Source organism: Rhineura floridana, chromosome 20 (assembly GCF_030035675.1).
Source record: "Rhineura floridana isolate rRhiFlo1 chromosome 20, rRhiFlo1.hap2, whole genome shotgun sequence".
NCBI lineage: Eukaryota > Metazoa > Chordata > Lepidosauria > Squamata > Rhineuridae > Rhineura > Rhineura floridana.
In genome coordinates, this window is record NC_084499.1 from 6108863 (window position 1) to 6134718 (window position 25856).

The window sequence follows — 25856 nt, forward strand, 5'->3', positions numbered from 1 at the left end:
TCCGCAGAGCTATTTATGATTAGCAACTACTTTCAGATGGAAAGGGCTCAAAAACAAACACTAACAAAGAAGCAGCATTTATAATATTATTAATATCATCAACAAGAAGGACATTTATTACTAGTCCTTCATCCAAAGGTCCCAGAGGGGTTACAACCATTTTAAAACACAGCATTAAAAACAACCTAAACTTCACAAAATAAGGTGGATCCTAAAAATATAAATCTCACATGCCAAAGGCCAAGGTAAAGAGGTGCAGAGCATTTTAGACCAGGAAAAGTGCTTATAGATAGATCCACAGAGAGAGAGAGAGAGAGAGAGAGAGAGAGAGAGAGAGAGAGAGAGAGAGAGAGAGAGGAGAGAGGGAGAGAGGGAGAGAGGGAGAGAGGGAGAGAGGGAGAGAGGGAGAGAGGGAGAGAGGGAGAGAGAGAGAGAGAGAGAGAGAATTTCAGTAATCCATGGAGAAGTAATCTGTAGAGTATTATACTGCAGCTGATGTAGGTGTGGAAACCATTCCAATCCAAGTTATCGGACAGATGTACATCAGCTGCGGTATAATAATGCTATTGGGAGACCTATACAATAGTAATAAATGCCAAAGGCTTCTTTTACTTACCCAAGACCCCAGAGGACCTTGTATCCAGACGGTGGCCTGCTCCAACTTTCAAATGGGTGACTGCTGGTCCAGAAACTGTAAAGGAAAATCAGGATAGGTTTTTGACGCACACACAGAACTTGATCTCACCAAAAGAGTAACTTTAAATTCATACCAAGTAAAACATCTACCTAATTAGTTTTTAGCAAATTTAGCAAACATTTAGCAAATCACCATCATTCACTGTGGACCAGAACATATAGACGGCATCATGTTGGCTACTCCTTGATTTATGGAGAGGTTAGCTAAAAACATTCTATAAAAAAATAAAATCCATTGTATGGAATGTAACAATTCACATTAAGATAAACACAATAAAACACAGAGCAGAGCACAACAGGAAAGTGGTAACTAATTAGATGTAGCAACCAAGAAAAAGCATTCAAGAGATTCCCAAAGGCTCTCTGACTGCCCCAACTTTGCCTAAAATCCGAAGATCAGCAAGAGAGGAAGCAGAGCAAACCTCTCCCATCAGGAGTCTCTTAAACTTGGTATCACTCCTGAGAAGGCCCTGCCCTGGAGAGCTTGTCACCATAATCCCAGTGATGGTGAGACTCAAAAGCAGGGCCTCCGAGGAAGATATAAATCAGGTATAGCCAAAGCGATGCCCTCCAAATATTGTTGAACTACAACTCCCATCATCCCTGACCATTGGCCATGCTGGCTGGGGCTGATAGGGGTTTATTATTTCATTTATTAAATTTATATCCTGCCCTTCCTGCCCAAGGAGTCCTGGGCAAGCAACAAATGAAAACATCTTAAAAACCAATTCCAGGCATCGTTTTAGACCCAGAGTCCAAAACCTTATTCAAAAAGACCTTATTGCTCACCCCATGACTGCAGCAAGATATAACTATAACTACATTTTGGATATCACAAAACACAAATGTAATGCAAACTTAGTTTCAACAATTATGGGAATTGATCCTCCTGGAAAAATACGTGAACGGAGAAATAAGAAGTCTGGTAAGTTTTATGCCGTTTGGTTCGGTTTTATTAGATATGCCACAGCGAAAGGACACTGATACAGAGCACCAGGATCTCATGGTGATTTATGGAAAGACACCTTCATTTGATGGACATTTTGAATGAAATAGCTCTCATTTAGACATGATCTACTGTACACGTCTGTTCGGGTTTGTGCATGTGTGTTTACCTTATTTACACTTGAAATTCCATTAAAAAAATTAAAAAGCAATTCCAAAACAAATGCAACTTCAGAGCTAGAATACCTGGAGGGAACTATGTTGGCTACCGCTGAAAAGTATACACTGCTTCTGCTCTCACCCGGCCAAGAACGCCAGCCTCTCCATCCCACCCCTCTCAAATCCTACCTAGGGGATGGTCAGCCAGTGTGGGGACTTGTGTAACAGTCATAGTCAATTGCTTTCCATCCTCCCCTTCCACCATGCCAGGCAGAAAGCGTACAAGCTGTCGTGGTGCTGGTCGCTCTAACGAGTTCAAGTCTAAAGACAAAAAATGAAGAAAAAAACTGGTCACTTTTAAATATATATATATATAACTTTGATCAATATTGTTAAGGCACCTCTTATTTTGTTGGGCATCACTCACAAGACACCTTCCTCTGCTCAGTTCCTGTTCAGAAGAAATGGTGTTCACATCAGCATGGCGAAGGAGGAGGCAGCTGGTGCATCTTTTCCTAGGAAGTCCAAGTTCAGTTTCTCCTTTTCAGACCCCCACCCTTTGCCAAGCATGGCAGCTAAGAAATTGCATTATGAATCAGGAAGTTCCCAGCTTGAATATCACCTAGCGGGAGACCACACACACTTTGCAAGCAGAAGGTCCATGCAGGGCTGTGGAGTCAGAAGCAATTTTGGGTGCTACGAGCTAGAGGAAGCCCCAGCTGACGAAGCGTCAAGGCCCCAGCTGACAAAGCGTCAAGGCCCCAGCTGACAAAGCGTCAAGGCCCCAGCTGACAAAGCGTCAAGGCCCCAGCTGACAAAGCGTCAAGGCCCCAGCTGACAAAGCGTCAAGGCCCCAGCTGACAAAGCGTCAAGGCCCCAGCTGACAAAGCGTCAAGGCCCCAGCTGACAAAGCGTCAAGGCCCCAGCTGACAAAGCGTCAAGGCCCCAGCTGACAAAGCGTCAAGGCCCCAGCTGACAAAGCGTCAAGGCCCCAGCTGACAAAGCGTCAAGGCCCCAGCTGACAAAGCGTCAAGGCCCCAGCTGACAAAGCGTCAAGGCCCCAGCTGACAAAGCGTCAAGGCCCCAGCTGACAAAGCGTCAAGGCCCCAGCTGACAAAGCGTCAAGGCCCCAGCTGACAAAGCGTCAAGGCCCCAGCTGACAAAGCGTCAAGGCCCCAGCTGACAAAGCGTCAAGGCCCCAGCTGACAAAGCGTCAAGGCCCCAGCTGACAAAGCGTCAAGGCCCCAGCTGACAAAGCGTCAAGGCCCCAGCTGACAAAGCGTCAAGGCCCCAGCTGACAAAGCGTCAAGGCCCCAGCTGACAAAGCGTCAAGGCCCCAGCTGACGAAGCGTCAAGGCCCCAGCTGACGAAGCGTCAAGGCCCCAGCTGACAAAGCGTCAAGGCCCCAGCTGACAAAGCGTCAAGGCCCCAGCTGACAAAGCGTCAAGGCCCCAGCTGACAAAGCGTCAAGGCCCCAGCTGACAAAGCGTCAAGGCCCCAGCTGACAAAGCGTCAAGGCCCCAGCTGACAAAGCGTCAAGGCCCCAGCTGACAAAGCGTCAAGGCCCCAGCTGACAAAGCGTCAAGGCCCCAGCTGACAAAGCGTCAAGGCCCCAGCTGACAAAGCGTCAAGGCCCCAGCTGACAAAGCGTCAAGGCCCCAGCTGACAAAGCGTCAAGGCCCCAGCTGACAAAGCGTCAAGGCCCCAGCTGACAAAGCGTCAAGGCCCCAGCTGACAAAGCGTCAAGGCCCCAGCTGACAAAGCGTCAAGGCCCCAGCTGACAAAGCGTCAAGGCCCCAGCTGACAAAGCGTCAAGGCCCCAGCTGACAAAGCGTCAAGGCCCCAGCTGACAAAGCGTCAAGGCGAGTTAAGCAGCAGAGCGAAAAGAGGGTAAGTAGCTCCCATTTATTCCATTATTTAATTGAAGTAAAACAGCTCAGAGCAATAAGTAATAAGGGCAGCCTAAGGTCACCCTGAGCTAGGAGCCAAATCCTGAAAAAACCTATATCTTAGGAGACAGATACTAGGAGAAGGAAGCCCATAGAAACCTAGTTTTCAACACCACCCTAGCAGGAAAGCTTCAGGGGACACTGTAAACAAGGCTAAATTCCAGTCGGAGAGAAGGGGGAAAAGGAAACTCCACCGACACATACAGGGAGAGAGTCAGCTCAGTCCTTGCTAAAAAGGGCAGCTTCAGCCTTCCTGAAACACAACCACAAGCTCTGTTTCCCTAGGTTAAAGAAAGGTCAGGCTGTTCTAGGTGGGAAAACAACAAACACAAAAGACTTGCCTGGAAGGCGCAGCCCCTTGATTAGATTAAAAGCAGCCAAAAGCTTAAACAGCCCCGCCCCTCGCTCAGGAAGGAAGCCTGTCTTCCTGCCTTCAAAGGAAGGAAGCCTGAGATAATCCTCAAGAGTTAAGCCCCAGCTGATAGTTGAGCCATCAGCCTCAAGTAACACATCATTGGCTGGCAGCAGTAGCTGGGAGGAACCAGCCACACATATAAAGTCAGAGCACCCTAGCGACGGAGCCTGCTCCATGAGCTAGAGGGAGCCCCAGATAACAAAGCATCAAGGCAAGTTAAGCAGCAGAGCGAGTTCGGCAGCAGGGCGAGGAGGCCAGGGCCCCCCACTCTGCCCGTCTGTTCCCTGACCTCAACTAAACCGCAGTCTCCACCCCATTGACGTAATAAACCTTAAACAAAACTATGCAGGTAAGAAGCCAGCAGGGGTGTGAGGGCTTCCAGTGTTTTGCACCACCTGCAGCATGTACGACTATCTGCCTGTTGGACAGAAGTCGTGGGTGTGCTCTCGGTGCAATGAGCTCCTGGCTCTCCGGGAACGACTTCATTTCCTTGAGGCCAAGGTGGCGGACCTGGAAAAGCTGAGAGAGGCAGAGAGGTGTGTGGAGGAGGCCTTCAGAGACGTTATAGCTGTGTCCCACTCCAACAATGATAGCTCTCTTGCTATCATGGACAACGATGGTCTCGGGGAAGGAGAGCATCCAGCTGAGGAAGAGGGAAACGATCCCTTAGAAGGGACCCATTCCTTGGGGGATGAGCAGCTATCCTCTCGTGCCGAGGATATATCTCCAGGGGCTGGAGGGATCCTTGTAGTGGGTGATTCGATCATTAGGAACATAGACAGTGGGGTGTGTGATGGGCGTGTAGACCGCAAGGTGTTTTGCCTGCCTGGGGCGAAGGTTGCGGATATCGCCCGTCGTTTAGATAGTTTGGTAGACAGTGCTGGGAAGGAGTCAGTGGTCGTGGTGCACGTTGGCACCAACGACATGGGGAAATGCAGCCGTGAGGTCCTGGAAGCAAAATTTAGGTTGCTAGGTAGGATGCTGAAAGCCAGGACCTCCAAGGTGGCTTTCTCTGAAATGCTACCGGTTCCACGCGCAGGACCAGCCAGACAGGCCCAGCTTCGCAGTCTCAATGCGTGGATGAGACGATGGTGTTGGGTGGAAGGGTTTGGATTTGTTAGGCACTGGGGAACTTTTTGGGACAAGCCGGGCCTGTACAAAAGGGACGGGCTCCTCTTGAACCAGAATGGAACCAGACTGCTGGCACTTAAAATTAAAAAGGTGGCAGAGCAGCTTTTAAACTGACTGAGGGGGGAAACCCGACAGGAGCTGAGAAAGGTCCGGTTCGGAATAAACCTCCCCCCTGGGATAAAAACCAAAGAAATGATGAAATTTTAAAAGGGGTAGGCCTAGAAGTAGGCATTGTGAGAGCAGGGGCACAGGATATAAATTCAGAAGAGCAAAATTACCACAGGCCTAACCACAAGTGCCAAAGACACTTGAAGAGAGACACTGCTTACAAGTGCCTGTACGCTAATGCTAGGAGCCTGCGAACCAAGATGGGAGAACTGGAGTGCTTGGTCTTAGAGGAGAGCATTGATATAGTGAGCATAACGGAGACCTGGTGGAATGGAGAAAACCAGTGGGATTCTAATAGGTTACTGAGACAGGACTTTCCCTTGCAGAAGCCATGCTGGCTCTGCTTCAGCAAGGCTTGTTCTTCTATGTGCTTAGTTAATCTAGCTTTAATAATACTTTCTACCAGTTTTCCAGGGACAGAAGTTAAGCTAACTGGCCTGTAATTTCCGGGATCCCCTCTGGATCCCTTTTTGAAGATTGGCGTTACATTTGCCACTTTCCAGTCCTCAGGCACGGAGGAGGACCCGAGGGACAAGTTACATATTTTAGTCAGCAGATCAGCAATTTCACCTTTGATTTTTTCCCTGGATATAAACTATATCGGAAGGACAGGGAAGGACGTACTGGTGGCGGAGTCGCTCTATACGTGAAAGAAGGCATTGAATCCAGCAAGCTCGAAACCCCAAAAGAGGCAGACTCCTCCACAGAATCGTTGTGGGTGGTGATACCATGCCCCAGGAGGGACTTAATACTGGGAACGATCTATCGTCCCCCTGATCAAAATGCTCAGGGAGACCTGGAGATGAGATATGAAATTGAGGAAGCATCCAAACTAGGAAATGTGGTAGTAATGGGTGACTTCAACTACCCGGACACAGACTGGCTGCATATGTGTTCCAGTCATGACAAAGAAGCAAAGTTTCTAGATATTCTAAATGACTATTCCCTAGACCAGTTGGTCATGGAACCGACCAGAGGGACGGCAACCCTGGACTTAATCCTCAGTGGGGACCGGGACCTGGTGCGAGATGTAAGTGTTGTTGAACCGATTGGGAGCAGTGACCACAGTGCTATTAAATTAAACATACATGTAACTGGCCAATTGCCAAGAAAATCCAACACGGTCACATTTGACTTCAAAAGAGGAAACTTCTCAAAAATGAGGGGACTGGTAAAAAGAAAGCTGAAAAACAAAGTCCGGAGGGTCACATCACTCGAAAATGCTTGGAAGTTGTTTAAAAACACTATATTAGAAGCTCAACTGGAGTGCATACCGCAGACCAAAAAAGGTACCGCCAGGGCCAAGAAGATGCCAGCATGGTTAACGAGCAAAGTCAAGGAAGCTCTTAGAGGCAAAAAGTCTTCCTTCAAAAAATGGAAGTCTTGTCCAAATGAAGAAAATAAAAAAGAACACAAACTCTGGCAAAAGAAATGCAAGAAGACAATAAGGGATGCTAAAAAAGAATTTGAGGAGCACATTGCTAAGAACATAAAAACCAACAACAAAAAATTCTATAAATACATTCAAAGCAGGAGACCATCTAGGGAGACAATTGGACCCTTGGATGATAAGGGAGTCAAAGGTGTACTAAAGAAAGATAAGGAGATTGCAGAGAAGCTAAATGAATTCTTTGCATCTGTCTTCACAGTGGAAGATATAGGGCAGATCCCTGAACCTGAACTAACATTTGCAGGAAGGGATTCTGAGGAACTGAGACAAATAGGGGTAACGAGAGAAGAAGTTCTAAGCTTAATGGACAATATAAAAACTGACAAATCACCGGGCCCGGATGGCATCCACCCGAGAGTTCTGAAAGAACTCAAAGGTGAAATTGCTGATCTGCTGACTAAAATATGTAACTTGTCCCTCGGGTCCTCCTCCGTGCCTGAGGACTGGAAAGTGGCAAATGTAACGCCAATCTTCAAAAAGGGATCCAGAGGGGATCCCGGAAATTACAGGCCAGTTAGCTTAACTTCTGTCTCTGGAAAACTGGTAGAAAGTATTATTAAAGCTAGATTAACTAAGCACATAGAAGAACAAGCCTTGCTGAAGCAGAGCCAGCATGGCTTCTGCAAGGGAAAGTCCTGTCTCAGTAACCTATTAGAATTCTTTGAGAGTGTCAACAAGCATATAGATAGAGGTGATCCAGTGGACATAGTGTACTTAGACTTTCAAAAAGCGTTTGACAAGGTACCTCACCAAAGGCTTCTGAGGAAGCTTAGCAGTCATGGAATAAGAGGAGAGGTCCTCTTGTGGATAAGGAATTGGTTAAGAAGCAGAAAGCAGAGAGTAGGAATAAACGGACAGTTCTCCCAATGGAGGGCTGTAGAAAGTGGAGTCCCTCAAGGATCGGTATTGGGACCTGTACTTTTCAACTTGTTCATTAATGACCTAGAATTAGGAGTGAGCAGTGAAGTGGCCAAGTTTGCTGATGACACTAAATTGTTCAGGGTTGTTAAAACAAAAAGGGATTGCGAAGAGCTCCAAAAAGACCTCTCCAAACTGAGTGAATGGGCAGAAAAATGGCAAATGCAATTCAATATAAACAAGTGTAAAATTATGCATATTGGAGCAAAAAATCTTAATTTCACATATACGCTCATGGGGTCTGAACTGGCGGTGACCGACCAGGAGAGAGACCTCGGGGTTGTAGTGGACAGCACGATGAAAATGTCGACCCAGTGTGCGGCAGCTGTGAAAAAGGCAAATTCCATGCTAGCAATAATTAGGAAAGGTATTGAAAATAAAACAGCCGATATTATAATGCCATTGTATAAATCTATGGTGCGGCCGCATTTGGAATACTGTGTACAGTTCTGGTCACCTCATCTCAAAAAGGATATTATAGAGTTGGAAAAGGTTCAGAAGAGGGCAACCAGAATGATCAAGGGGATGGAGCGACTCCCTTACGAGGAAAGGTTGCAGCATTTGGGGCTTTTTAGTTTACAGAAAAGGTGGGTCAGAGGAGACATGATAGAAGTGTATAAAATTATGCATGGCATTGAGAAAGTGGATAGAGAAAAGTTCTTCTCCCTCTCTCATAATACTGGAACTCGTGGACATTCAAAGAAGCTGAATGTTGGAAGATTCAGGACAGACAAAAGGAAGTACTTCTTTACTCAGCGCATAGTTAAACTATGGAATTTGCTCCCACAAGATGCAGTAATGGCCACCAGCTTGGACGGCTTTAAAAGAAGATTAGACAAATTCATGGAGGACAGGGCTATCAATGGCTACTAGCCATGATGGCTGTGCTCTGCCACCCTAGTCAGAGGCAGCATGCTTCTGAAAACCAGTTGCCGGAAGCCTCAGGAGGGGAGAGTGTTCTTGCACTCGGGTCCTGCTTGCGGGCTTCCCCCAGGCACCTGGTTGGCCACTGTGAGAACAGGATGCTGGACTAGATGGGCCACTGGCCTGATCCAGCAGGCTCTTCTTATGTTCTTATGTTCTTATGGGTGGAGTTGGAGTCAAGAGTTGGTAGAAATGTACCGACTCCAGCTTCAAAATAAATTTTGATTGACATTTTTTTAAAAAATGTAAGTTCAAAATGTCAAAGAAGCTTCCCATGAAGTCAGCTGTATTTGATCATTTCACCATAACTCAGGATGGAAAACATTTTGTGTGTCAGTGTATGACACAGGACCCAGATGAAGACAAATGCTGAGATGCCAAGATCAGCGCATATTCAGGCAGTGATAAAAATGCTCCAACAAGAGCTTCCAATTTAAAAAGACATTTACAGTGCTTTCCAGGGCTGTGGAAGCAATTTTGGGTGGAGTCGGAGTCGAAGGTTTGGCATACCGACTCCACAGCCCTGGGTCCATGCCTGCCATCTCCAGCTGAAAGGATTGGTTAGCACAAGATGAGAAAGTCCTCTGCCCAGGCCTCTGGAGAGATAATGCCAGTCAGAGTACCAGGCTAGAAGGGCAATTCATTCATTCACTCAACGTATTTACAGTGCCGTGAAAAAGTATCAAACTTTTGTATTATTTGTTCACTCAGGTTCTCTTTTCCCTAATATTAGGTTTGGTTCAGGATCTGATAACGTTTGGTGCCAAAAATATGCAACCACGCAGAAAATCAGCCAGGGGGCAAATACTTTTTCACGGCACTGTACATGCCACTTCTCAGAGCGATTCACAAAAGACTCTGTTTTAAAACAATGTTACCGTGAAAGGGAAAGACAACTGTTGGTTTAGAATAAGCTAGAACTGCTGCTTTTCCACTCCCCTCAGGGCACGATGGTCCTTCAGGAGCCCCTGTGGTGGCCGCTGGGAGAGGTGGGTCTCCACTGGGAGCTTAATGGTGGCAGCTCACCAGGCTGCTTCTCTTTCTTTTCTGCTCTCCTCAGGGCAAATGTAGTTTTAACATTTGTTGCATAACTATAGTAGCGATCACTCACGCCTTCCAACTTTCACTGCTGAAAACAGGGGCACACTTGAGTCCTTGGTAATAGCCCTATTCTCTTACAGCAAGGACCTGGATGGATGGATGGACTGCCTTCAAGTCGATCCCGACTTATGGCGACCCTATGAATAGGGTGTTCACGGTAAGCAGTATTCAGAGGGGGTTGACCATTGCCTCCCTCTGCGGCTAGTCCTCCTCAGCTGGCTAGGGCCTGCTCAGCTGGCCACAGCTGCACATGCCAGCCCCTTACTTGTCCGCAACTGCCAGCTGGGGGGCAACTGGGCTCCTTGGGACTCTGCAGCTTGCCCACGGCTGCACAGGTGGCAGGGCACATAACCCCTGAGCCACTCACTGACCCTAGCTGGCCCTTGACACCCAGGAGACACGAGCGGGGATTTGAACTCACACTCTGGACTCCCAGCCAGGCTCTCCTCCCTACTGTGCTATACCATCTGCTTTACAGTAAGGACTTAAGAACATAAATGCAGCCCTGCTGGATCAGACCAAAGGCCTATTTAGCCCAGCAATCTGTTCCCACAGTAGCCAACCACAATATCAGCAACTGAGATTCAAAGGCATACTACCCCTCTGATCCTGAAGGTATCACATAATTAGTAACCACATGAGGGTGTAGAAGCCACAGACAGCTGCCTGAGGCCTCCCCAACATGCACAGCTAAATGTCCTTCTCTACCTATTTAATGTTAAATAAGATGCACTACTGTAATTGCTGTTGTTTTAAAGTAAGAGTTCTTAACTGAAAGTTTAATCTAAATCTGCTTGTGCTTATTTATTCCAGGAAAGTTACAGCTCAACAATATACGCTTGAAAGAAATATCCTGCAGTGAATAATGTCATGCCAGGAATACACAGATAACTATTTCCACTCAGCTATAAAGCTCACTGAGTGAGCTTGGGCCAGTTGTTCTCTCTCAGGCTGATGGATAAACGTGTGGAAGAGAACCCTGTCTATCATCCTGAGCTCCTTGGAGGAAAAGTAGGACAAAAATAGGTAAAGACATTCAGGAATATTTGTAGCTAGCGGTGTGGAGGAGTCAGTGGTCACGGTGCACATTGGCACCATCGAAATGGGGAAATGATATTGTGAGGTCCTGGAAGGAAAATTTCGGTTGCTAGGTAAGATGCTGAAAGCCAGGACCTCCAAGGTAGTTTTCTTTGAAATGTTACCAGTTCCACGGGCAGGGCCAGCTAGACAGCTTTGTAGTCTCAATGAGCTTGGAAAAGTTACTTTTTTTAAACTACAACTCCCATCAGCCCCAGCCAGCATAGCCACTGGATTGGGCTGATGGGAGTTGTAGTTCAAAAAAGTAACTTTTCCAAGCTCCGGATGAGACTATGGTGTCAGGAGGAGGAGGGTTTTGGATTTGTTAGACACTGGGGAACATTTTGGGACAAGCTGGGCCTCTGGTTGGCCACTGTGAGAACAGCGTGCCAGATTAGATGGGCCACTGGCCTGATCCAGCAGGCTTTTCTGATATTCTTATGCTAAGATGTACTATCTGAATAAGCAGCTGTGAATCAGGCCACATTGGAAAAGAATTATCCAGTGCCATTGTACACATGCATATGAAGGAGCCGCTAAGAGGCTGAGCTCCCAATCAGAAAGTCTCTGGTCTGAATCTTGCTTGTGCCATGAAGTTACCTTAGGTAAGCCACACACTCAGCCCTAGTTCCACACATTTTCTTTTTCTCTTCTTTTATAGAGTTTTATTTATATTCCAAAGTAACACAGCACTAGAAACACATAGATAACACAAAAATGGAAGGGAAAAAAAGGTCTCGGGTACATTGCCCTAGTACAGTAGCAACAGGATTATGTTCCTCATAGAGCTTCACTCATTTTTCAATATGATGATGATTGGGATAATAATACTAACATACCGTACAAGGTTGTTGTATGGATTGCAACTAGATAGGATACACAAAGCACTTTGAACAATGGAAAGTACTATACAAATGTTAATAATAATATTAATAAAATATTGTATACAACCAGAGGCACAGAGTTATATACACAAATCTCTCCCAACAAAAGGAACAACATTATATATGTTTGAGTCTGCGAGTCACAGAATTATTTATAGAAATCTTACCTGGACCAAGATTTAAGGCTGTTATTCTACAAACACTGCTTACTTGGGAGTGTGAACTCTAGGGGCTCACTTCTGAGAAGACACACAGCGGATTACACTGTGAGGCTGCAATCCTAGGGTCCCTTGAGTCCAGATGTCTGTTTTATTGTGCATTGAGGATTATTTGAGGATGATATCAAGGGGGTTAGCCATGATCCCACTTTCAGAACCGAACTGCAGCTGCAAAGTTTCAGGGCAGACGTACTGCTTCATTTACAATCAGTGCACCTCCCATAACTTTCTGCTGAAATCCTGTAACATTTTATACCACAAATATTCCGGTTTATTTTTGTGCAAGAGTGCCCCTCCAGGTGGCAATAATGCAATAACATTGGGGAAATGAAATGGACTGCCTTCAAGTCGATTCCGACTTATGGCGACCCTACGAATAGGATTTCCATGGTAAGCGGTATTCGGGGGGGGGAGGGGTTACCATTGCCTTCCTCTGAGGCTGAGAGGCAGCGACAGGTCCAAGGTCACCCAGTGAGCTTCATGGCTGTGTGGGGGTTAGAACCCAGGTCTCCCAGGTCGTAGTCCAACACCTTAACCACTACACCACACTGGCTCTCTAACATTGGGGAAGCATGACAGAAAAACTAAAAAAGCAAAATGATGTGTGGATGTTCCAGTATAAATCCACCACCCACGCATTATTATTGCATTAATGACATGTTGCAAAAGACACTCCCAAAACAAAAACATAAACACCCCACTAATCTGGAGGGGCCCTACACTCTCTCATTTACCTGGGAGGAAGTCCCATTAGACTCAGCGGGGCTTACTTCTGAGTAGACACATTTTATTACTGCACTATATAAAAAGTTAGCACATGAAAGCGGAGGGAAGACAGTCTGCATCAGCGCGCAGGGTAAGGGAGCAAGATCGAGATCTTTGGGGCGAGAAACAGCAAGGAGACGACCCTCCTCCAATCGGCCAAAAGCTCACCTTTCAGCAGGTGGGTCTCTACCGCGTCCCGCACCAACTTCCAGGACACGCTGGGGGGCTTGTAGACGGCAAAGAGCCCCTGCAAGTCAGCCTTCGCCGCCCTCATGGTGGCCTCTCCGGCTGTTGCTTATGGGTGCAACTTCCTTAGTGCTCCTCCAGGCGGACCCGCCATCTTGAGCCCCGCTTAAAATACAGTCCTTCCGGGAACAAGCGCTACGAAGCTTCGAAACAAGAGGAATAGAGAGCAAGGTGTAACCGCCGATACTGCGCCCCCTCTTGGGCGTCGCCATCTTGGGCCCCGCAGAAAAAGTCCTCCTCCCGGCGGGAAGGGACAGAAAGTTCGGAGGAAGCAAAGGAAAGGAGGGAGGCGCCGCGCAGCAACCAGGAAATATATACACCCAGGGCGAGATTGCATGGTGTGCTTGGCTTAATAGCCCGATTGCGCTTGCAAGCATTTAGGACGGGCTTGTATGCTTTTAAATGCACGTTTTGAATTTTATCTTGGCTTCTCTTTTGGAAAGGAAGTGAAGGTATGGCGTGGAGCTTGTTGCTGCCCAGGAGGGCTCCGAGTCTCTTGCCTCGTGTGGCGGATCTGAGAAGAGTGATTGATCCCTGCGTGATCAGAGGCGAGCGCCTTTTCTATTCTCCCTCTCTTCTCTGCCCACACCCCCGCTTCACCTTTTTCATATCTAAACAGTCCCTGTCTTCTGGTCCCTGTTAAAACAATGCCCCTGTAGTTTATGTATTTATTTATGTACTTATTATATTTATATCCCACCTTTCCTCAAAGGAGCTCAAGGTGGTACACGTTAGGGTTGCCAGGTTCAGGGCCTGAGACTGATTCTGTATCTTTAGGAGAAGAGAGAGTCAGCCACGTGCAGGTGTTCTTGCAACCTTGTAATGGGAAAAACCACAAGGTGGAATTCTCCCTTCCCCCCTGCACAACTTTTAAAAATACAGAAGACCTCTTAGAGGCTGGGCCTGGCAACCAGGAGGTTTTCTGTATCTTTAAAAGTTGTGCAGGGGGAAGGGAGAATGTCTCCTTATGGTTTTTCCCACTACAGTGTTACAAGAAAACCTGCACTTGGCTGAATTTTCTCTTCTCTTAAAGATACAGGATCAGTCTCAGGCCCTGAACCTGGCAACCCTATTATATGTGGCTTGCCTTCCTCCCCAATTTTAACCTCACAGCAGCCCTGTGAGGTGGGTTAGGTTGAGATGCTGCAACTGCAATCCTATGCGTGCTTACTGACGAGCAGGGATGGGCAAGAAATTTGATTCAGTTCACGTTTCAAGCTGAAACTGTCAAATTTGCACTTTCTGAAAGAAGATGAGAACCAAAAACACAGGCAGCCTTTGAAATTAGCGCCTGATCGAATTTTGCAAGGCAGCTCGCCCACCAAACAATATTTTCAAAAATGCATATGTTAGAGGAAAGTGCAAAAAAGGAATATATGAGTGAAATACAAAAAATGCATTATATGATTGCAAAAAATGTGTTAGTCAAAACTGCCTACAAAAATGTGTTTATTCAGAGAAATTCACCCTAAAATGCTGGAGAATTTTCATGAGGATTTTTTGTAAAATAAATAAAAAAATAATTTGCAAATTGCAGAAATGTGGAGAATTGAATTGGAAAAATGAGAAATTGAAGGAACAGAAATGGACAGATCTTCCCATCCTTCCTGGACAGAAACAGTGCAATAGGATTCAGGTCATTAGGCTACACAGTCATGCTGTCTGGGTAAGACTTCAGGGCAGAATAAGCTGCAGGGGTGGCTTGCCACATTTTGAGGTTAGTGAAGCAATACACGTTACAGTAGGGCCCTGCTTATATGGCGGGTTAGGGACCAGGCCCCCGCTGTAAAGCAGAAATCGCCATAAAGCGGAACCCATTGACTATAATGGGCTGCGTTGTGCGAAAATGTTGCAAAATGCCGTAAAATCGCAAAATCAGCTTTAAAACAGGGAATTTCCCCTAATTGAGAGCCGCCGCATCAGCAGAACGCCACAAAACGGAACGCTGGTAAGCAGGGCCCTACTGTGCCCTTTAAAGCAGGGTGGGGAATCTCTTGCCCTGCCAGACCTCCCCATTTGGCCCTGCCCACTTGTCAAAGTTGGCCTGCAAGGTGGGTGGGGGAGATCTCCTAGGCCAAAAAGCACCCCGCCCCTATCTAAAGGAGGAAACCTTTTAACTCCAGAGTCTAAGAGAACTTCCAGATTGTCCCTATATTCTGATGAGGTTCAGTCACATGCTGGCAAATTCAGGGTGCACAATTATAATTGATTGGGAAGGCATATGCAAGAAACCTGATTCCCCAAGAGAGCAGACTTTTTGTGGTAAGGAAGGTGATGGGAAAGTGTGGGGAAAAGACTTGCTTTGACACAGGCCCCATCCGTATTAGACATGTAAAAAGGTACCACACCACTTTGAACAGTCATGTCTTTCCCCCAAAGAATCCTGGGAACTGTAGTTTGTTAAGAGTGCTGAGAGTTGTGAGGAGACCCCCATTCTCCTCACAGAGCTACAATTCCGCAAGTCACCTGGAAAGAGGGACTGACGGTTAAGCTAGTGTAAGCATGTGTCATAAGAAATGTGTTAGTCTTTAAGGTGTTGCAATTTTCTTTGTTTTTGATGCAAGAGACTTCTGGAAAGTTCTAAACAAACGTCACAGAGCAATCACATGAGAGTTTAGTCAGAAGTACAGGAATACCTCGCATTAACGTACTCAATGGGACCAGAGCGAGTACGTAAACCGAAAATGGCCTTAAAGTAAAGCACTACCTTTTAAAACTTTTTTTTACCTCTCCTTCATGCGGAGTCTCAAAGCCGACGCTGAAGCCTCTGCTGCTGCGCTGCCGCGCCTCTCAGCTGATCGCGATCGCACCTCCCAGCTGATTTGCGGTGGTGTGATTGCGTCTTATTTCCACCCCCATGTGCTAAAGCCTCTGCTGCTGTGCTGCGTTTCTGGAGAAATACAGGCATATGGAGCGTGTATGTTATAGCGAGGCGATGTTAAGTGGGGTATGCCTGTATTATATTCCCCTGGGAGTTGAGGGGCACTCTTGGTGCAGTGCCGGTAGTTAGGGTGAGCATGTGGCCACTTTACAGAGGGCAGTCCTCTGGCTGGAGGGCTGTCTAGTCCAAGGCTGGTTTAAAGATAAAGAACCCTCAGGAGGAGGAGCGGGGCCTTGAAGGTGCTCATCCACAGTTAGCAGCTGAGCAGACACACAAGTCGCCTGGTCACAGTCTTCCCCACAAGGATGAGATGCGTTGTGTTTTGATTTCAGCTGTAGTCATTATTTCTGAATTTGCATCTGTGTGTATAAATTAGCATAGGCAAATATTATGCAAATCTGACCTCTCTTAACCTTTGCCTTTTGGTGATGGTTGAGTGGTCACCCTGTTGGCAAGTACTGAGCAAACCTTATCCTTTGCCACTGATGCCCAACGGCAGCAAAGGAACCTCAGCTATTCACCTGTTTCTTATTCCCTGTCCTTTGATGGGCCTGTTTTTTTCTTCTCAGGTACGGGATGCCAGCTCTGCCATAGTGGCCAACCGTCAGCTGCTGACAGCCCCATGGGAAAAGAAAAATGTCATCCGTTGTATCCAGGGCACCTCCCCACCAGCCCCCTGCAGAAAGGCCTGCTGGCAGCTGGCTCGGCGTTCATGGCTCTCTACGATCCCTACCGGCATGGTGAGCTGGGGCCTGCCACTTTGTGGAAACTGAGCTTGGCTCTGGTGTAACTGGTCAGCTGCACACATCTCGTGTGCTTCTGGGGAAAGCAGGAAGTGCCGTCATCAGCTGATGGGTATGCATGGATGGAGAGAGTGGGGAAATGGTGACAATGAAGTGCAAAAGTGTAGCCCGTGATGATTTTACATGAGTGTTTGCACACACAAGGAGGACCAGTAACAAAACAGGGTGGAGTGCTCCTATTCTGGATGCCAGCCAGCCGTACCCTTTTTTAAGACACTCCATTCCGTTCCCCCTCCAGCAGTTTTCTCTCTTTTTCCCCCTTCTTCTGGCAGTCAGCCCATATTCCTTGCTGGCTGAGCGTACTCAGTCATCACTGAGCTATTTCGGGGTTGTGTTTTTATGTGTGTCTACTTCTGCATATGCTGGGGGGGTAAAGAAAGGCCGGGGATGGAACTGGCAATCCCACCCCATATATACGGTCTGCCTTGTAAATGTCGGAAGACGTCACCCAAAGAGTCGGAAACGACTCGCACTACAAGTGCGGGGACACCTTTACCTTTTTTTACTTCTGCAAACCTTGGAGTTCCATCCAGCAAGCCTACTGATTCCTCTCTGGGTGGTGCTGTTTCAGCTAGGCTGCCTGGGGCTAATGGGAGTTGCAGTCCAAAACATCTGGAGAGTACCAGGTTAGCAAAATCTTATTTAGGAGATGTATATATATTACCTGCCATCTGAGGATAACACCAATGAAGCTTCTGCTTCTAGTCGAGAAAAGCATCTGCTGCCTATAAAGAATGAATTTTATTCTTGCGGTCAGAGACCAGTACAAAACATCAAACATCATATAAAACTAATTAAAACATCATATATTAGCTAACTAGGATCAAGACTGTGTAGGCGGTTGAGCTAACAATGTTCTATGGAGGGTAATTGCCATGGCACAGAATCTTGCAACGCTGTATGTAGTTTGAGGATGCTGGTCCGATAAAAGATAGCTGGTATAAAATGAAGATTCCCAGCCCGGAATCAATTGGATAATTGGAGTTATGTTAGAAAGGCGAAGATTGTGATAAAAAGGACAGGTTAAAAGTACATGGGTTACCGTTTCAACTTTTCCCATCCCACAAGGGCATAGTCGCTCCACATGAGGAATTCCACGATATCTGCCATCGAGGAGAGCAGACGGAAGCACATCAAGCTTCGCCAGTGTAAATGCTTTTCTGAATCTGGCATTGGAGAGATAGCTGAAGTAGTGCGCAGGAACAAAACCCCTAGTAAGGGAGGTAGAATCAGACTTGAATGTTGCCAACGATAGATGGTTTTGGAGTTCTACATCCAAGATTCGTTGTGAAATAGCCAGCCATGCTTTAGAGAAGCCCAGCATAGAGATAGCGGGAAGAGAAAAGACGAGGTTTGCAAATTTCCTGATCAGAGAGTTATGCCAGTTGGATTGATATGAATCGGAAAGTACTAGGGGGGCCAGACCCATGGGGAAGAACCGCAATTTTAACCAAAACCTCGCTTTAAGTTTCCAATGCGAGCCTGGATTGTGGGAAGACCTGCTTCCAGTCTTAAGGTGTTATTGGAGACACATGTCGGTGTCCCGAAAATAGACCTCAAAAATTTGGTTTGGACAGGTTCAAAAGAAATGGATTTGGAATAGACCAGTGCCTGAGAGCCATAAAGCATTTGAGAGATGACTTTCACCACAAAGACTTGTATGGTGGAGGGGACATGTTGCCCTGCCTTGGTGTAGAAGAATGACAGAAGAGCCTTCGAGTTCCTCCGGGCGTTAGTGGTGGCATTCTTTGCATGGAGATGCCATGCTCCAGAGGAGTGGAAAGTCACTCCCAGGTACCGGTATGAGGAAACCTGTTCAATTGGGAGACCATTAAGTTGCCAGCTGTGTCTCACCTTTTTCCTGGCCAACACTAGTACTTTCATCTTTGCGTGGTTAATAACTAGCCGTTCCTTGGAGCAGTAGCCTGCCAGTGCCCGGAGTCGTTGACGCAGGCCGATGCTTGTCAACGATAGCAACACTGCGTCATCAGCATAGAGTAATATAGATAAGGGTTTGTTGGCAAGAGTAGGAGGGTGTGATGGAATCTGCGCCAAAGAGCTAACCAAGGAATTTACGTAGAAATTAAATAGAGTTGGAGCTGCTGCCTATAAAGAAATGTGTTTGTGCCACAAGACTCTTTGATATTTTTGAATACAAAAAGCATCTGGGTCATCTCCTAGCTTTTGCACCCAAAGATGGGCACAGATGCAGCCTCCTTCGTGTCTGTCCATCCCTGTCCTGGCTCCCACCAGCAGATTCAGACTCGGGCATCTCGGCTTGGCTGTTGCCAGTGGCTTTAATCCACAGTCTAGCCCTCGATTGGAACATAGATCAGACTACAGCTCATGCAAGGTTAAGATCATGGCACAATTCGGCATGGCTACACAGGCAAAGAGATTATCGCAACACTTGACATGCCCCCCCCCCCCAGTCTCCCTAATAGTAATGGACAATACAGGCATAACTACTTGCACAGGACTTGTCTCCCAGCTCGGGACTGGGCAACCAAATGGCCACTCGTATGAGTAGGCTAATCCATGGCAACAGAGGCGGAGATGGCTCAGCCAAATCATCCCCTGGCTCCATCTCCAGCATCCTCTCCTGCCCTGGAGATGGGTCATCAACAGGAGGCTGGCAGGGAATCACCACTGGAGTCGGGGTAAGGGGACGGATTGACAACGCAACCCCTTCATCTGCATCAGCTGACATTTCAGGGGAGGAGCTTGTCGACAAGCAGATCACTTGGCCCCTCCCTGGCATCTTCATCCATTGCTCCTAGATCACTAGGCCCCTACATTGGATCCCAGGCCTCCTCCAACTCCTCAGACCAGTCTTGCCAAGAGTTCTGTCCGGGTCTTATGACTGTGAACATTTATTATTTCAGACTAACGGTACAAACTCAGCATCGTGGAAAGAGCAGAATATAGTCTGGTTACTCTACAAGGCAAAGAAATAGCAACAGTGTGTCCGATTCAGGTTCAAGGCCAATGTTCAGGTGTCCAAGATAGCGGCAAGGGTTCCAAGACTGCTTCCAGCGAGTTTCCCCGCCTACCCGCCAAGCTTTTAAGCACAGATGGAGAATGCCCAGCTATTCACTAGAATCCCCATGCCTGCGGGAACTCCTGGCCTGAAGGCCGGCCCTCTGCCTAGGGAGATGAGTCTCCTGTTTGCTCTTGCTGCACTACCTCTCCCTAGGAGACGTTGCCAGACCCACTTCCCTCTCTGCATCCTCCCACTATGTCATGGCAGAGTGCACATCTGTGTCCTCCTCGTCCTATGGTGAGGAAACAGTCTGTATAGTCTCTAACGCCCTTCTGTAGGCAGGGAAGAGGCAGCTTATGAGACTTCTGCCTCATTGGTAGGTCTGGGTGGGGGAGGTGGTGTCAAAAGGGCTCTGCTTTGTTGTCACATACCCCCTCTTGTCTACTACACCTGGTCTGAATCAGAGGGGATCATGACACTCAATCTGAATAGCTAGGAGAGGCTTTGCGGGCCCAGTTTTTGCACATACATGCACACTCTTGGTCCTCTCTTTTTTTTAAAAAAAGCGTTGGCTCTTTGGAGGCTGTTGTGTTGTTGAACAATGTAGCTGTACTAGGCCGCTGAGATCGGAAGCAAACTGATTCATCTTGGATGCTCTGCCCGGTTTTCATTCTGGTAAGTTTTGTGGCTTGTCATTGTGCATTCTGTCCCCACTAACTCGCTGTCCTTCTCTCTTGTTTGGTTCCTTTTTCAGATATGGTGGCCGTCCTTGCGGAGACGACGGGTTACCTAGCTCTGAAAAAACTCAGAGACAGGATGAGAAATGACCACGAGGGATATCGGATCCTACAGTGTGTGAACCTCTGGTATTGCGTCTTAGCCTGGAGCTGGGAAGAGGTTCTGTTGGCAGCAAGGGGTGGTGGACCTGCGACCTTCCAGATGTTGCTGAATTCCAACTCGCATCAGCTCCAGCCAGCATGACCAATGGTCAGGGATGATTGGAGTTGGAGTCCAGAGACATGTGGAGGGTCACAGGTTCCCCACCCCTATGTTGCAAGGATCGGTACTCTTTGGGGGAATATATTTGTGATTAAGTTCACATATGTGGATTAGTTGCCTGCCTTTAATGCACTGTAAGTACACATTTATACTTAGGGAGTTTAAAGCAGCAATCCTAAAATGCATTACATGCTCAGTCTCCATTGGGCTGTTTTTGCTTCCCACCCCCGCACCCCCCTAAATTGCCCAGTGAGGACTGTGCTTGGTGTCCACAGAATGATATATGACTGCTGCCAGGGGGATGGAATGAGTATCCTGAACACGAGCACTCCATGCTGCAACATTTTGTTGCAGATCCCATTAGTTCTTGCTCTTATGCAGGGATGGGGACCCTGTGGGCCTCTAGATGTTGGTGGACTTCAACTCCCATGAGCTCCAGCCAGCAAGGCCAATATAAAGGGATGCTGGTAGCTGAGTCTAGCAATATCTGTAAAGTCCCCAGCTCCACATCCCTGGTCTAATGTGATTTTGATTACTGACCAGTGCTTGTTTGGCTTCTTAGATTCATGTATCCATACCTGGATACAAAATACCAGGTATGCCCCTTCAAAGTATGAAAAAGAAAGAGTTCAGTAATGGGTGTGAAAATATATTGCAGCAAGAGTTTATCAAATAAATATCACTGCAGGGGAATGGATACAATTTAATTAGAACAATAGTCTGTGTCTGTGTTGGAAATGCTTTTTAAGATGTTTTTAAAACTTTTTTTAAAAAGATATTTTAATATGTTTTCAAATACATTTTAATATATTTTAAAGTCCTTTTAAAGATGTTAAGGGGCATTTTTAGTGTGTGGTTTGCTTCCCGGGGCTCCTTCTGGGAGGAAGGGCGGGATATAAATAAAATGAATAAATAAATAACATTTAATGTTCCAAAATCTGTTTTAGGGCAATACCTCTTATTAGGCCAACCACAAAATAGCGTGCAGAACTATGAAAAGCTGCATTGCCCTGAAATGGAATTTTGGCTGTCTCTAATGGGCCAACGCAGCTACCTTTACTTTCTGTTTAACATTGCAGACGTGTGTATGCACTAACTTGGGAGTAAGTCTCGTGGGGCTTAATTCTGGCTGGATCCTGTAAGTTCCATGAATTTCATTGGGAGGGACTGAAGCATGTCAACACCGCCGGTGGGATTCCAATGTGGTATCTCTAAACTACTTAAAACAGGAATGGGGGAAACTGTGACCCTCTAAATGTTGCTGGACTCCAGCGCCCATCATCCCTGACCATTGGGCTTGCTGGTTGGGGCTGTTGGCTGTTGGAGTCCAACAACACCTGAAGGGCTACAGGTTCCCTGTTCCTGACAGAAAGGTATAATGATTACTCTCTTACAACATGCTTCAATGGCTTCATCCCCTGGATTTCACAGGCTGAGATCAATTTGATTTCCTTTGCAGAGAACGCCCTCGGATACGCCTCTCCACATTGGATGTCGCTGGACTCCAGGCGCTTCCAGATGGGACTCTCGGCCGGGAATATGTTCGGTTTTTGGATGATAATGTGAGTATAGCCCTTAAGGCTCCTGCGCGCCCTCTCCTGTGTAGAGCTCATACAGCTCCTTGGTATACTCCAGAGCTGAGAGCGATGAAACAAGATAGGAGGCGGCTTGAGCGGAGATGGAGGCGAAGTCCCGACGGATGCAATTATGCGCTGGTTAGTGCTTCTACCAAGCTGTATGTAGGAGCGGTGAGGGCGGCGAAAAAACAACATTTTGCTGCCAGTATTAAGTCATCTCTTTGCCGTCCAGCGGAGCTTTTTAGAGTTGTCCGAGGGCTACTCCATTCAGGCCTCCAGGACACGGTGGAATCAACTCGAGGACGTGGACAAGGTCTTGGACAGGTACGTGCAACCACTTCGGTACTGGATCCTTGCCCCTCCTGGCTGATAAAAACTAGCAGGAATGGAACAGGTAGCTGGGCCAAGGAAGTGATAAATGCCTCTTTACGAGAAGGAGTGGTCCCGGGCTGTCTGAAAGAGGCAGTGGTGAGACCACTCCTGAAAAAGCCTTCCTTGGACCCAGACAATTTTAACAGCTACAGGCCAGTGGCGAATGTTCCATTCCTGGGCAAGGTCTTGGAACGGGTGGTTGCTGGCCAGCTCCAGGCGCTATTGGATGAAACTGATTATCTAGATCCATTTCAATCAGGTTTTAGGCCCGGTTTTGGCACCGAGACAGCCTTGGTCGCCCTGTACGATGACCTATGTCGGGAAAGAGACAGAGGGAGTGTAACTCTGTTGATTCTCCTTGATCTCTCAGCGGCTTTTGATACCATCGACCATGGTATCCTTCTGGAGAGGCTCGCGGAGTTGGGAGTTGGAGGTACTGCTTGGCAGTGGTTCCGCTCCTACTTGCCGGGTCGTCTTCAGAAGGTAGTGCTTGGGGAACATTGCTCGACACCGCGGGCTCTCCAATATGGGGTCCCGCAGGGGTCAGTTTTGTCCCCCCTGCTTTTTAATATCTACATGAAGCCGTTGGGAGAGGTCATCAGGAGTTTTGGAGTGCGTTGTCATCAGTATGCTGATGACACGCAGCTCTACTTCTCCTTTTCATCTTCTTCAGGTGAGGCTGTCGATTTGCTGAACCGTTGCCTGGCCGCGACAATGGACTGGATGAGAGTTAACAAACTGAAGCTCAATCCAGACAAGACTGAGATGCTGTTGGTGGACGGGTTCTCTGATCGGATGGTGGATATATACCCTGTCCTGGACGGGGTTACACTCCCCCTAAAGGAGCGGGTTCGTAGTCTGGGAGTCTTTTTAGACTCTTCCCTCTCACTTGAGGCTCAAGTAGCCTCGGTGGTTAGGAATGCATTTTACCAACTTCGGTTGGTAGCCCAGCTACGTCCCTATTTGAGTAAAGAGGACCTTACATCAGTGGTACATGCTCTGGTAACCTCACGTTTGGATTACTGTAATGCACTTTACGTAGGGCTACCTTTGAAGACAGTTCGGAAGCTACAACTAGTGCAAAATGCGGCGGCCAGTTTGCTGACAAGGACCAAGCGGTCCGAGCATATAACACCTGTTCTGGCCAGCTTGCACTGGTTGCCAATATGTTTCCGGGCTAGATTCAAAGTGTTGGTATTAACCTATAAAACCTTATACGGTGCGGGACCACGATACCTTGCGGAACGCCTCTTCCGATATGAACCGGCCCGTGCACTACGTTCTGCTACGAAGGCCCTCCTCCGGGTTCCAACTCACAGGGAGGCCCGGAGGGTGATGACAAGACCTAGGGCCTTCTCAGTGGTGGCCCCCGAACTATGGAAGAGTCTCCCCGAGGAAGTACGCCTGGCGCCGACTCTGCTCTCCTTCTGGCGCCAGGTCAAAACCTTCCTATTCTCTGAAGCATTTTAAGTTACACTGATTTACTTTTAAAAATATTTATTGTATTGGATTGTTGATTGTATTTTAGTATTATTTTGTTATTCATTGTATTTTTATGCTATTTTATGTTCACCGCCCAGAGAGCTATTGCTAGTCGGGCGGTATATAAATTTAATAAATAATAATAATAAATAATAATAATCATCGGTGGCCCGCTGTAACGAGTTTGCTGATCACTTCCAGAATAAGATCTCATGCATCCGCCGGGACTTAGACTCCCAATTTATAGCAGTTGATCCTAATGAGGTGTCCGGAGCACAGTCTTGTCATGTTTTATTGGATGAGTTCCAGTTGGTTCAGCTCGAGGACGTGGACAAGGTGCTTGGACAGGTAGGTGCAACCACTTCGGTACTAGATCCTTGCCCTTCTTGGCTAATAAAAATCAGCAGGGATGGAAGAGTTGGTTGGGCCAAGGAAGTGATAAATGCCTCTTTACGAGAGGGAGTGGTCCCTGGCTGTCTGAAAGAGGCAGTGGTGAGACCACTTCTGAAAAAACCTTCCTTGGACCCAGAAAATTTCAACAGCTACAGACCAGTAGCGAATGTTCCATTCCTGGGCAAGATCTTGGAACGAGTGGTTGCTGGCCAGCTCCAGGCGCTATTGGATGAAACCGATTATCTAGATCCATTTCAATCGGGTTTTAGGCCTGGTTTTGGCACTGAGACAGCCTTGGTCACCCTGAATGATGACCTATGTCGGGAGAGAGACAGAGGGAGTGTAACTCTGTTGATCCTCCTTGATCTCTCAGCGGCTTTTGATACCATCGACCATGGTATCCTTCTGGGGAGGCTCGCTGAGTTGGGAGTTGGAGGTACTGCTTGGCAGTGGTTCCGCTCCTACTTGGCGGGCCGTCTCCAGAAGGTAGTGCTTGGGGAACATTGCTCGACACCGTGGGCACTCCAATGTGGGGTTCCGCAGGGTTCGGTTTTGTCTCCCATGCTTTTTAACATCTATATGAAGCCGTTGGGTGCGGTCATCAGGAGTTTTGGAGTGAGTTGTCATCAGTATGCTGATGACACGCAGCTCTACTTCTCCTTTTCATCTTCATGTGAGGCTGTCGATGTGCTGAAGCATTGCCTGGCCGCGACAATGGACTGGATGAGAGCTAACAAACTGAGGCTCAATCCTGACAAGACTGAGATGCTGTTGGTGCATGGTTTGTCTGATCGGATGGTGGGTATATACCCTGTCCTGGATGGGGTTACACTCCCCCTAAAGGAGTGGGTTCGTAGTCTGGGAGTCTTTTTAGACTCTTCCCTCTCACTTGAGGCTCAAGTAGCCTCGGTGGCACGGAATGCGTTCTATCAACTTCAGTTGGTAGCTCAGCTACGTCCCTATTTGAGCAAGGAGGACCTTACATCAGTCGTACATGCTCTGGTAACGTCGCGTTTGGATTACTGCAATGCGCTTTACGTAGGGCTGCCTTTGAAGACAGTTCGGAAGCTACAGCTAGTGCAAAATGCGGCGGCCAGATTGTTAACAAGGACCAAGCGGTCCGAACACATAACACCTGTTCTGGCTTGCTTGCACTGGCTGCCAATATGCTTCCGGGCTAGATTCAAAGTGTTGGTATTAACCTATAAAGCCTTATGCGGCGCGGGACCACGATACCTGTTGGAACGCCTCTCCCGATACGAACCGGCCCGTACACTACGCTCTACTACGAAGGCCCTCCTCCGGGTTCCGACTCATAGA

At 47.4% G+C, this 25856-nt stretch overlaps 2 protein-coding genes across 3 annotated transcripts in view; one reads left to right on the forward strand and one right to left on the reverse strand.

Moving 5' to 3' along the window:
- Positions 1–13180, reverse strand: part of TRUB2 (TruB pseudouridine synthase family member 2) — a 40723-nt gene extending 27543 nt beyond the window's left edge. Inside the window, exons 1-3 of one of the 2 annotated variants that reach the window (XM_061604279.1) lie at positions 12969–13180; positions 1990–2121; positions 617–691 (exon numbers count right to left, since the gene is read on the reverse strand). In XM_061604279.1, the coding sequence (XP_061460263.1) occupies positions 617–691; positions 1990–2121; positions 12969–13074 (313 nt within the window). In that variant the 5' untranslated portion in view covers positions 13075–13180. The remainder of the gene's footprint in view (positions 1–616; positions 692–1989; positions 2122–12968) is intronic. The other variant, XM_061604280.1, reaches the window with a different exon arrangement.
- Positions 13181–13222: 42 nt separating this feature from the next.
- The window catches only part of COQ4 (coenzyme Q4), a 29300-nt gene continuing 16666 nt past the window's right edge, over positions 13223–25856 (forward strand). The window contains exons 1-5 of the mRNA XM_061604281.1: positions 13223–13384; positions 13490–13594; positions 16497–16667; positions 20468–20564; positions 22172–22274. Coding sequence (XP_061460265.1) covers positions 13501–13594; positions 16497–16667; positions 20468–20564; positions 22172–22274 — 465 coding nt within the window. The 5' untranslated portion in view covers positions 13223–13384; positions 13490–13500. The remainder of the gene's footprint in view (positions 13385–13489; positions 13595–16496; positions 16668–20467; positions 20565–22171; positions 22275–25856) is intronic.